The sequence below is a fragment of the Hippoglossus stenolepis genome, chromosome 20 (assembly GCF_022539355.2).
Source record: "Hippoglossus stenolepis isolate QCI-W04-F060 chromosome 20, HSTE1.2, whole genome shotgun sequence".
Taxonomy (NCBI): Eukaryota; Metazoa; Chordata; class Actinopteri; order Pleuronectiformes; family Pleuronectidae; genus Hippoglossus; species Hippoglossus stenolepis.
In genome coordinates this window covers 15,100,199-15,111,574 of record NC_061502.1, presented here as the reverse complement: position 1 = coordinate 15,111,574, position 11,376 = coordinate 15,100,199, and the positions used below count along the sequence as shown (strand labels likewise).

Genomic DNA, 11,376 nt, shown 5'->3' with positions numbered 1-11,376 from the left:
GACAGACAGGCCACGCTCTCCAGCTCCCACACTCATTTCAAATGCACCAGCAGGCTTCAATGTATTTTCCAACCACACAATCACCCACTATGTAACCTCGCTGACAAACCAGGCTTCTTCGGGTCAGGTCATTCTCGCTGTTTGCTCGTTGCTCATTGCACTTACGCAGAATTAAAGATTAGCAGGGCCGGCCTGAGTCAGTGGGCTCATATATATATATATATATATATGAGCCTGCATGAGTCAGGAGTTGGTCAACAAGTTGGTTTCAGTGGAACAGTTTCAAAGAATTGTTCAACTCATACTTGGTATTTACACCTGTAGAGTTTCAGTGGGGTGGGAAACCGATTAGATAAGTGGGTGGGTGAGTTGGTGGATGATATCACTTTGATGATATCACCTCTCGACTAGTATAAATACACATTAAAAAAAAGAGTGGAGACATAATGAGAAGCGAGAATCTAAGATTACATGTTTACTGAATGAGCTGCATTATCCTCCTCCTGTATAGTCATAACACTCCCCGGTGGGACGGTGGGGCGTAAATTAAAAGATTACATCATGTGAATCCAGCACAAAAGATGCCCACATGCTGAATAAAGAGCTAATTCCACCTTCCAGATGCTCTATTCACACATGCAGACTCTTAACGGTGACACTTTCCAAAATAAAAACCTTTTAAGGTTTTAAGGGTTGTTGGAAAAGAGCGAGGGCTTCAGAACAAAAGTTAAAAATTCAAAATATCAAGGAGATGCAATAGGTTGCAGGTAGCTGGAGTGCCCCCTGCAGGCGAGGGCTATAATTACTCAGCGATAGGAGTGTTTCTTAACTGTGGTTCACATTCACAAATAAAAAAGTATATACATTTATTTGGCACTATTTAAAAGAGTAGCAATAACAATGGCACCAATTTGCGAAACCAGCGCCTTGAAACTCAATCAGCATCATGGTATTTATTTATAATTTCATTTATTATATTTGTGTTTTTATCTATTGTGTCATGTCAAACTCTCTTAAAGAAATGTAGTCAACATTTATCCATTTTTTCTATTTTGTTAACAAGGCAGTAAATGAAAGATGCAGCATAGAAAATTTCAAATACATTTTTTGAGAAATAGAGAGAAATTGAATTGATTTCTTTGATTTGAATCAATGTTTTTTTTCTGTCTCTTATGAGAGCACCAAGCCGTCAGCAGTGGCACCTCACAGCAAGAAGGTTCATGGTTCGAATCCCGGTTCGACCACAGCCTTTCTGTGTGGAGTTTGCATATTCTCCCCTGCTTCCTCTCTCAGTCCAAAGTCATGCAGATCGGGGGGGTTAGGTCATATGGGGATGTGAATGTTAGTGTTTGTCTCTTTATGTTGGGACTGTGATACACTGGCGATGTGTCCAGTGTGTATTCCACCTCCCCTAATGTCAGCTGGCATAGGCCCCAGCCCACGACCCCTTAAAGGATAAGTGGGTATAGATGATGGATGGATGGATGGATGAATGTACCGGCGTTACAGAAGCACATAACTAAACCGACTTCTCACCCGGGTTTGATGTTGTTTGTATAACCCGGACAGTCATAGGTTTGACTCTTGCTTTTGTTTAAGACACTCATATCTAAACTCAAACCACCCAAGATACAGTCAAGCAAACCAAAAAACACAACCCAGCCTTCCAAAGGTATCATTTGTAGACTGTGTCATGGCTGTCTTGCTTGTCTTAATAATTGATGCCTGCCTGGAATTCTGTTGTGCCTCTTGTTTCTTTTTCCTTTTTTTTTTCCAAATTTCGGATCAAGCAGGGTTTGTTTTTTCACTCGTGCTCCAGTTGGCCGGCCTCCACGGAGCTTGAAGGAAAGTCACAGCGTTTGGATTGCCACTTATCACACTCAGGCACGCAAGAAATTAAACCTCCGTAGCCTCAGGTGAATGCTCCGTTGGTCAAGGTGCTTTGCATTTCTGAGTCATTACATTGCTGTTCTGCACTGATTGTCTTTCTGCTCGGAGAGGAGAGGAGAGGAGAGGAGAGGAGAGAAGAGAAGAGAAGAGAAGAGAAGAGGGAGCTGGTTGTCTGTGCAGCTGCATGCATGAGCAACATTTCAGGAATAAGTCCTGCTATTATGATCCTGTTTCAGAGATTTGTCCGGTTTCTGGTGAAGATGTAAGATCAAATGTAAATACACGTAGAGGGATAAGCTTTTTATTCCAAGGTCAGGTTTTTATCCCGGGCCTGGATAAGTAGAGCAATCTGTAGAAGTGAAGAGGATCAGTTCGTATTCACAAGCCTGATCTTTTTTCTTTTTTTCTAGTCGCTGCACAGTGGAGAAAACTCCTGGTCTTGGCACATACACAGAGCCGAGCGCCGCCTCCCCAGAAATCAGCTCACAGTCTTTATTCTGCTAATACATTATTGAAAGGTGATTGTTGCAGCTGCACTGCGAGAACAAAGGTATTGCAGTTGTCACTTTCAACTTCACAGACAGAATGGGGAGGATATTTTGGGAAACGTGTGTGTGTGTGTGCGTGTGTGCGTGTGTGCGTGTGTGTGTGTGTACTGAGCCTACATCTTTGTGGGGGCAATTTTGAATTAAAACCTTACAGCGTTGGTCCTCCCTTTTTCAAAGAGCCTTTCTGAGGATTGTGAGTTGCTTTCAGGATTATGGGGTTAGATTTAGGTTTAGATTATTTTAAGGGTTCGGGTTCGGCATTTAGTTGTGATGGTTAAGTTAGTGTAAGGGGCTGTAGGGAATGGATTATGCTAATGAGGGTCCTCACTAAGATAGCAGTACAAGAATCTTTCTCTCTGTATCTCTATCGTCTGTGTGTGTATATACATATATATATATATATATATCTTTATTTGTGAGGACCATTTTGAGTAGAGATCATTTAAGGTGAGGACATAAGACTTTAGGGTTAGGTTCAGAATTAGGTTTGGGTTATGATAAGGGTCGGGGGTTAGGGTCAGTAATCTCAGGGCCCATCAACTATCGTTAGATGATTAATTAGCCTCTGGAACGTTTCTCCACAAGAAACACAAACAGCGATGCAGCATTTAAGGTCCAGACGTTTTTGGCATTCCGTCTCCATTTCTCTCCACACGTACTGGTTACCTGCGGGTAAGCCTGCTCAAAGGTGATTGGTTAAATGAGAAACGGAGACCAGAAGGCTTCAAGATCTTTTCCCTCACCTACAGATTCTGGAAATTCACATGCAGAATCTGCTTATAGAGATTAGACGTTTAGCTGTGATGGGTGAGGTTAGGGTAAAGGGCTGGGGAGGGCATTATGTGTGTCCTCACTAAGATAAAAGTACAAGTGTGTGTGTGTGTGTGTTCCTCTCTGAAGTTCCACAAGACTTGACTCCCCTCAAGCACATTTTGTCGTGGCATCTGCCAGTGTCATGAGTGTGTCGAAAGCCTTTTGTTATCACGCTGTTCAAAAAGGGGACGTCACAGGTTCGGAATACAACCATTAGGAGCTGGTCACTCTGCTCCAAAGAAACTTATAAGACTTAAAGCTGACTTCTGCATGATCTTTATTTACATTTCTTATTTTATTCTTTAGATGGTTCTTCAGTCGTATTTTTGAAGGCGACTTCAGCCTCATGTTTTTCCAGTTTTATCTCCCTCCTGCTTGTAGCACACAGCACTGGCAAACACATCAGTATGTTAAGTCCAAATTGCATGGCTGAATTATCACGCTCTCTCTTCCTCCCTCCGTCTTCCTCCCCCCCTCCCTCCCTCCACTGCCAAACCCCCACCACACTTCAAATGTCTCGCAGAGTTACTGAGATGTTGCACTGTCGCTGCACAAGTCTGGATTTTAGGTTACAAATCCTCAGAGCCCTGCAGGCCAACCAAGCGAGACCCTGAGTCACCAACTGCAGTGTATGTGTGTGCGTGTGTGTGTGTGTGTGCGTGCGTGTGTGTGTGCGTGCGTGTGTGCGTGCGTGTGTGTGTGCGTGCGTGTTCAGAGAGGAGGGAGTGACACAGTGCGAGAAGGGAAATCTCAATTAATGTCACACAGCAAAGGAACATCCACTGTTCCTCTACGCCAGGCTTAAATTAAAACATCTCTCCTTACATGATTTGTGTTTTTTTTTTGTATCCTCCTCTGTATTAAGTAGATTCAGTCTAACCTGCGCTGATGATTAATTACGCAAACAATTACTATGGCTGTCAGTTCACCGTGGGGTTAGGCCGAAGACGTCTGTAAATTTCTCCGTGGGCTAGAGATGGTTTTAAAGGGCCTGTTAGAGTCGTCAGAGGAGCCTACAGAGACTGGGGGTTTCTGGGTTTTTTTGTACGTGATAGATTTTGCAGTAAAGTACGTCCCAACAACCTTGGGGTGCGATCCCAGATGAACATACATCATTGCTCTTCATCCCGGCTGCGCGGCGAACAGGCTGGTGGAGCCAGTGGAGCTGCTCGGTGGCCACGAGCTCCAGTGGATGTTCTGTTCAGCAGCTAAGTAAAACTCCACCTGCTGTAATTCTCCCGCGTCGCTGCAGTGAACACGAGCAGCATGTTTTCAGGCAAACAGGATGAGTAAATTAAAGGTTATGTCAAATTTATAATCATCATTTTGGGGAAAAACAGCAAATGGCTGTGTGCGTTTCCCTGATTTTAAACTGCATACTCATAAGTAACGTCAGCATTTTGGGGAAGACCCTGTTTCGCTTTATTGCCGAGAGTTAGATGAGAAGATGGATACCACGCTCGAGTCCATGCAGATTAGCTCTGGTTCGCATTAAACCCCCCACAGAACCACAACCTGTCATGTGCCATCCACTAACATCGGGGAGGCAGGGTTTATAACCTACACTGCAGCCAGCCACCAGGGGGCCATCAAGACACGTTGGCATCACTTTTGGGCAGTCGTTATGTCGTCCATCTTTATATACAGTCTATGGTTGATATATACACAACAATTCTTAGTAAAATAGACCAAAATAATCAATCATGTAGATATGTGGTTGTATTGAGCCCTTGTAGAAATTATTTGATATGATTTTTGATATATAATTGTGTATATTAATTTATTTGAATGCTTAGAAGTTCCCTACCTTTGCTACAAAATCTCAGCAAAACAGGTTAGGATGTTTTTTATTTAGTTTTGTTGTTAATGCTGCAACTCTGGTATTTTTTTCTAAATAACAGCGTCTTCTAAGCCTGTTTTAGGCGTCAAATTTTTTATTCAAAATGACTTCTAATGTAATTTTTACATTTACCGCAGAGAAACACCTGCAGATTTCTAGTTACAGATCATCGTAACCTGAACAGCCAGAACAGCCTGCCCCTGACTCCTGCTGCTGCTCCACGAGGCAACAAAAGGGCTGCTGGTTGTTATCAAGACATTTTTTATGTTGTGTGCGTGACCTCTAATGATCCTCAATAGGTGAACACACCTTCCTCTCAGGTCGGACTGTTCTCCAGGTTTGTTTGCTCCTGTCTGGGAGAAATCTGAACCCAAACAAGACAGGTCCTTGTTCTCAGAGTTGGGGACAAGAATGGAACTGACAAAACTTCAAATCTGTGATAGTCTGGTCGGGAACGGCTAGAGTGGGTTAGAGTGCAGGAGGGTCTCCATTTTGAATCAATGGACACAAGTTACTGTCTAAGTGTCCTTGAGGAAGAAACCAAGCCCCCAACAGAGCCGCTCCACTGATCAGGAGGAAAGTGCATCGACCCGGGAGCGTCTGCGTGATTTTAAAAATGTAAAAGCTATAAAAAATAAGATAACTATTTAAAAAAAGGTCAGTGCAGGACACGATCTAAAGCAGTGACCGACTCCTGACTCGATCCTCTCCACTGCTCCCCGGGTTTTTAATCCTCAAACGATGTGTGTTATGTATTCTCAGATCCCTTTTGCAGCTGTGGTCAGGCAAGTGCTCTGGGCTTTTGGTTTATGTAATGACTGCAAAGCAACACACACACACACACACACACACAGACACACACACACACACAGAGAGAGCAGGCTGACTGAGCTGCTGCATGGCCAACATCGTAGCGAGCCGAAACAGAATCATTACAAACACTTTCACTTATTAAATTGGCATGCTGCTGGATGCGAGATTTATTTCATGGTTCAGTACAAAAGGAGGAGAGCAAAGCGCAGCATCTGAAGGCCGAGGATCCTGTCGAGCCATTGGAAACATTCTCAGTACAAAAATATCTCCTTTTTTTTCTTGCTTCAAACCGTATGAGTCTCTTTACTGAAACTAGGGCCTGACAGTGATGGATAAAGTGTTTCTGTGCAAAAATATTCCAGCTTATCTTTTCCACTCACGTTAATCGAGAAATGATTGTTACAGAAAAACATTTTAAAGCTATTCACGGTAACCGCTTGTCATTGGTCTGCCCCAAGGACTTTCCCTGCTGCGAATGATATCGCTGAAGGGTCTTTGTACTGTTCTGACGTGACAGTGGAGTTGACAGAGAGAGGATCCCTCAGGCTCGGTGTGGCGCTCGCTCACTAATGACCTTAAAACCCCCCCCTACGCGCTGGTCAAAGGTCGGTGGAGGCCCGAGCGAGACTCAGCTCTCATTAAGATGTTTACAGAAACCATGAGAGCGAGCGTGAACACTGATTCAGCGCAGCACTCAGTTTCTGTCAAAATCAGGTGGTCATACCCTCCAGACACTCAGTGCAAACATATACAGAGCAACAGCGCCACATGCTGGACAGTGTAGCATGTGCTTTCATGATAAAGCTCATGGTGCAACATGGCAAATGAGGGAACAATGTTTTTTGTTGTTTTTACGACAATAAATCTTGTTCAAAAATTATTTTCACATTTATGAAAACCCTTCTTCGTCATCACAATGTTTGTCTGTGTTTTCTGATGATTCCTGAAAGGATCTGAGCCTCGTTCCTGAATCGACACAATTCAATATTCTCTCTGTGCTCCTCTCTCAGGTCCACTCTCAGCTGTTCACCCCTGCAGCACAGTACTTCAGAGTTATACCTGTAAGAAGAAAAGTCATCGATGAACTGACAAGAAACTTTTCATAAATGGAATATTTATGTGATTAACTTCGACCTTTTCAGCACTAACATAAAGATTTAAGCAGTAAATTAAATTTCTATAAATATCAATAAAATGTTTACAATCTCACAATCTAAACATTTTTACAATCAAAGTACACTTCAATAAACCACTTCATTTATTGACTTACTATCTGAAGACATTACCCTGAAGTGATTGTATAAGGATGCAGACGGACTCACCCGGGCAGAGGACTTCTTTGAGTGATGCCTTCACCTCCATCAGCTCTGGGTTCTCCTCGGAGTCTTTTCTGGCGTGGAAGCTCGTGAAGTGGAGAACCGGCCACCAGTCTTTTCTTCCCGCCATTTTTTCAAGGACCACCTTCCTCCAGTCTTCTCTGTTTCAACACACAAATACACAGAAGAACATGCTTCAACAACATCTGTCAAACATTAAATCCAAAACAGAACAATCTCTTTGTTTGTTTACATACTGTAACTGTAATTTCTGAATGACGGCTTTTAAACACTTCCACACGTCCAGGTTGCTCCTCCAGCAGGCGAAATCCAGCATTTCCAGAACGACTCCTAAAGCTTTGGGGATATGACTGGCTTTCTCTTGGGGGGGAAAAAGAAAACATCAATCATGGAACAGGGGAAACATTACTGGGAACTATGTCTATAACAACATCCAACATCTTTAAAAACTACACTCGCCTGTTTAGTTCTGTCAAACAGACGCAGTACGGACTAATAAAGTAATTACTCATTCAATGAAGTCCAAAATTTAACTTTTCTGATCATGAATTTGCTTCAGTTGTTTGTATTATTATAAATCCATTATTTAAATCTGCTTCTACCTGACTGAAGCAGGAGAGAGCCGTACTCCAACATCAACTCATGGCTGGGGACTGATACACAGAGGATCTGGAGCATAGGAAAGTAAAGTTATAATGACAGACAGGCACAAGTTTTAAATTTCACAGAAAATTATTTCAGTTGCACATATCTTCAAAAGCAACACAAATTAAATCCTAAATATATTAAGATTATGTAAAATACCATCAAAAGTGTAATTTAGGACAAAGAGCAACATTTAAATACTATACAAGCCACAAATCGCTTTTATTTTGCACCTTCAACACTTTCATCAGTTTGGTCTCCGGAGCATTGTGTCGCTTTAGGTACTGGTACAGAAAGACATGTGCATTGGGATTAGGAGGAAAGTTGTTGTCATATGCGTAGTCGTTCAGGACATTCAGAGCCTCATCGTGATCCTCATAGAACTCCAGCATCTGCAGGAATAAAACAAAAGTTGCACAGTATGAAGGGATATTTCCTGACACATTGTAAAACACTAAAGAGGGACCTGTAATTCCTGCAGACAAGGATCGTAGATATCAAAATATTTAGTAAGCTTCTTCTCAGGCTAAACCTACTGATCATTTAGTCTATTATTTGATTGATCGTTTGGTCTTTGGAAAGAACAGCACACTGTAAAAAGTGCACGTCACAAGCTCCCAAAGCCGCAGGTGACAACTTCAAATGTTTTGTTTTGTCCAACCAACAATGTTTAGTCATATTCACATTCTACATTTAAAAATATATATTTTATAAGGGTTTGGTAATAATATCTTCTGAATCATTGCCAAAAAAATATACGCCAATATATCGGTATCGGAAAGTCATCAACTCATTAATATCGGTATCAAAAATCTGTATTTGTTGGACTTTAAATTCTACTTTTTATGAGGCAGTAGGGAATGTGTGCTTACCTCAACATAACTCAGTATGAACGGATCCCAGACTCCAGGATTTTTCAAAATGTCCTTCAGATTCACAGAAGCCTGTCTGAAATAGTTCTGCATCTCCTGGTTGCCCACAGGGTCATTAAAGTCTGAAAAGATAGAAGCTTTCCTTTATTAAATCATATCAGAGGACGGCACACACACAAATACATTTTCCACAACATAATCAGCTCTTCAGTTCCTCTATTTCCTGTGCAGTTACTATTTCTGCCCTGTGGGTGGCAGTGTGACATCAAACAAGAGCTTGCAAGTGTGTCAGTGTAACCAATACACATAAATAAAAGATGCTTTGGGGTGCTGGGGTGTTGAATTGAGTATTGCCTTACTGTCGCCAGAGAGTGTGAACTTCTTGTCACACCAGATGATATAATCTAGCAGGCTCCTGTAGGCCTGGATCAGCTTCATCTTCTGATGCTGGTCCGTTGACTCCTTCCCATACCTCCAGCTTTCAGCAGCCAACAGGTGACGCTTTGCATCTTCAATGTGGCCGTTGAGCAGCATGTGGAAGGAATGTTCCAGGCTGATCTAGAGATGCAAAGAAACGGGTCTCATGTGAAATTCAGAAAAAGGGAAATCAATATGAGAACAGTGTAATCACATCTATTAGCTCACGTACCATCAGGTAATGTTTTACTCCTGAGTGTTTTATTCGTTCATAGATGTTGTTGTAATCCTCCATCTTTGAGTTGTGGTGATGGTGAAGGATCTCAGTGCTGAGTCTCCAAATAACCTACAGAGAGAGTGTTAATATCAATAATATCAGGGATGTGAATATCAAACTTGAATGCACCACTATCTTCAATTGTTTACATCACAATAATACGGGATTTTTTTTTTTTAACTTTCTAAAATTTTCACTGACTCAAAAAAGCTACAAAAAAACAAACCTACCTCTTTATATTGCTTTGTGGAGCTGAGAGTTGTGTTTTCTAACATTTGGGGGTAACACGCCATCAATTCTGCTGCCTCCTGCCATCTATGATGCAGCATTGCCTCTCTGATGCGCTCCAGACAGAACCTGGTGCTCTGGTGGAACCCAGTTTCCTTCAATGTTTCTAAAGGTGAAATAAAAAAGGTTGTATTTGATGACATAAATGCATTTGCCCTAACTATTATTATCTATAATAGGTTTTACCAAGACTTAATTCTTGAGGTTTAATACCAATATCAATAATTGCAATTGGCAAAAATCTGACATTGATTAATCATATAGATAGATATGGATCCTATGAATCTGTTTGATTTTAATTTGATAAAGTTGCAGTGGGTAGTAATGAGAAATATTTTTCAGTAGACAATCAAAGGAGCTGGAGAGATTGCATCTGAATGAACAGACTAACACATCTTTAAATGTTTCTATAACGGAATTATTTGTTATTTATCAGCCAACATAAACACACCAATATATCTGCAATATGTTTATTGGTCTATGTGTTTATCAGTGTGGGGGCACGTACAGCACAACTCACCTACACACATGGGAATACCCGGTGAGAACTTGGATTTTCTATTTCCTCTGGAAGAGGTGTTGTCTAAAGGGTCGTTGTCATCCTCCAAGTCTTCAGGACGTCCCAGCTCTCCCTCCACGTCGTCCATCATCAGCAGTCAGACAGCTGCCTTCTATCGCTCGGTCAAAGGGGCTGTGTATGATTTCCACCTAGAAAACAAACTAATCACATAAAGATGGCTGCTGTGGTGAGATGGGACATACCTGGAAACCAGCAGGTATATCCCATTGGTGCTTCAATTATTTTGTAAATGTCTTGTGCAAAGATCTGTTATTTGTTGTGTGTGTTGTGTTAGTTGTTATCTCTGACTTACAGTAAAGTTTATTCGATGATAAAGTCAAGAAATAGGTTGAATTTAAAAACATTAGCTGCAGGGTAAGTCTCTGTAATATCTTACAGAGGTTTACTGATCACACAACAAAGAAACATTTGGTGATTTAGTGTAGATGCAGAACGACAGTAAGATTCTTTATACAACTATAAACTTTCTATTACTGTCTTTAAGAAATGCAATTACTGTGTAAATCATGTGTATCTGAAATCAGCATTTTTAGCATTAGCTAGATTTCATGATAACGTAACTTACGTAGCATAGTTTTAAATAAACACCCACAACTGCCTATAGACGTCGAGCTGTTATAGATAATTATACATAGATATTGATGTATAGACTCAAGCTAATAGGTATAAACATTATCTTGGTTCTTACCTCCTTCTGAGCTGCTGTGTTTTTGTTGACAAAGTGTAGCGACGCTTAATTTAACTCGTAAACAAACGTGCAGAAGTTGTTCTGATACTTTTCCCGGTAAAAGCGAGTGAAGTTATTATTCTATATCAAGAACCACGAGTGTGTACAGCGCTCGTTATTTCCGGAAATATGCTGCCGTACTTCCGGTTTCGTCGGTAAGGAAGTGACGTGTAGACAGAAAAGCTGCACGGTCATTGGTTGTTGTAGTCGGAAAGGGCGGGGCGAAGAAGAACCGCAGCAGCGAGGTGATATTTGATACGTAAAAAAACATATCAAATGTATTTTCCTTTTTTTTATTATGGATATATGGATTATTTAGGTGAACATAT

General features: G+C 41.4%; 1 protein-coding gene across 2 annotated transcripts; it reads right to left on the bottom strand.

Moving 5' to 3' along the window:
• Positions 1-6,042: 6,042 nt before the first annotated feature.
• On the bottom strand, positions 6,043-11,194 carry taf1a (TATA box binding protein (TBP)-associated factor, RNA polymerase I, A). 2 transcript variants are annotated; one of them, XM_035144736.2, is made up of 11 exons: positions 11,009-11,194; positions 10,261-10,460; positions 9,683-9,846; positions 9,408-9,521; positions 9,118-9,316; positions 8,759-8,880; positions 8,120-8,278; positions 7,844-7,910; positions 7,478-7,601; positions 7,227-7,381; positions 6,043-6,963 (listed from the first exon to the last, which is right to left on the bottom strand). In XM_035144736.2, the coding sequence occupies exons 2-11, from the start codon at positions 10,388-10,390 to the stop codon at positions 6,923-6,925; spliced, it is 1,275 nt and encodes a 424-aa protein (XP_035000627.2). In that variant the 5' UTR covers positions 10,391-10,460; positions 11,009-11,194; the 3' UTR covers positions 6,043-6,922. The 2 variants fall into 2 exon arrangements, with proteins under 2 accessions (XP_035000627.2, XP_035000626.2); XM_035144735.2 differs by having other exon boundaries at positions 10,261-10,448.
• Positions 11,195-11,376: the final 182 nt, after the last annotated feature.

Coding starts and splice junctions, on each gene's coding strand:
- taf1a (XM_035144736.2), bottom strand. CDS start 10,390: ATGATGGACGACGTGGAGGGAGAGCTGGGACGTCCTGAAGACTTGGAG. Junction 7,911..8,119: donor AACTGATGAAAGTGTTGAAG/GTGCAAAATAAA, acceptor CCTATGCTCCAG/ATCCTCTGTGTATCAGTCCC. Junction 7,602..7,843: donor CTCTCTCCTGCTTCAGTCAG/GTAGAAGCAGAT, acceptor TTCCCCCCCAAG/AGAAAGCCAGTCATATCCCC.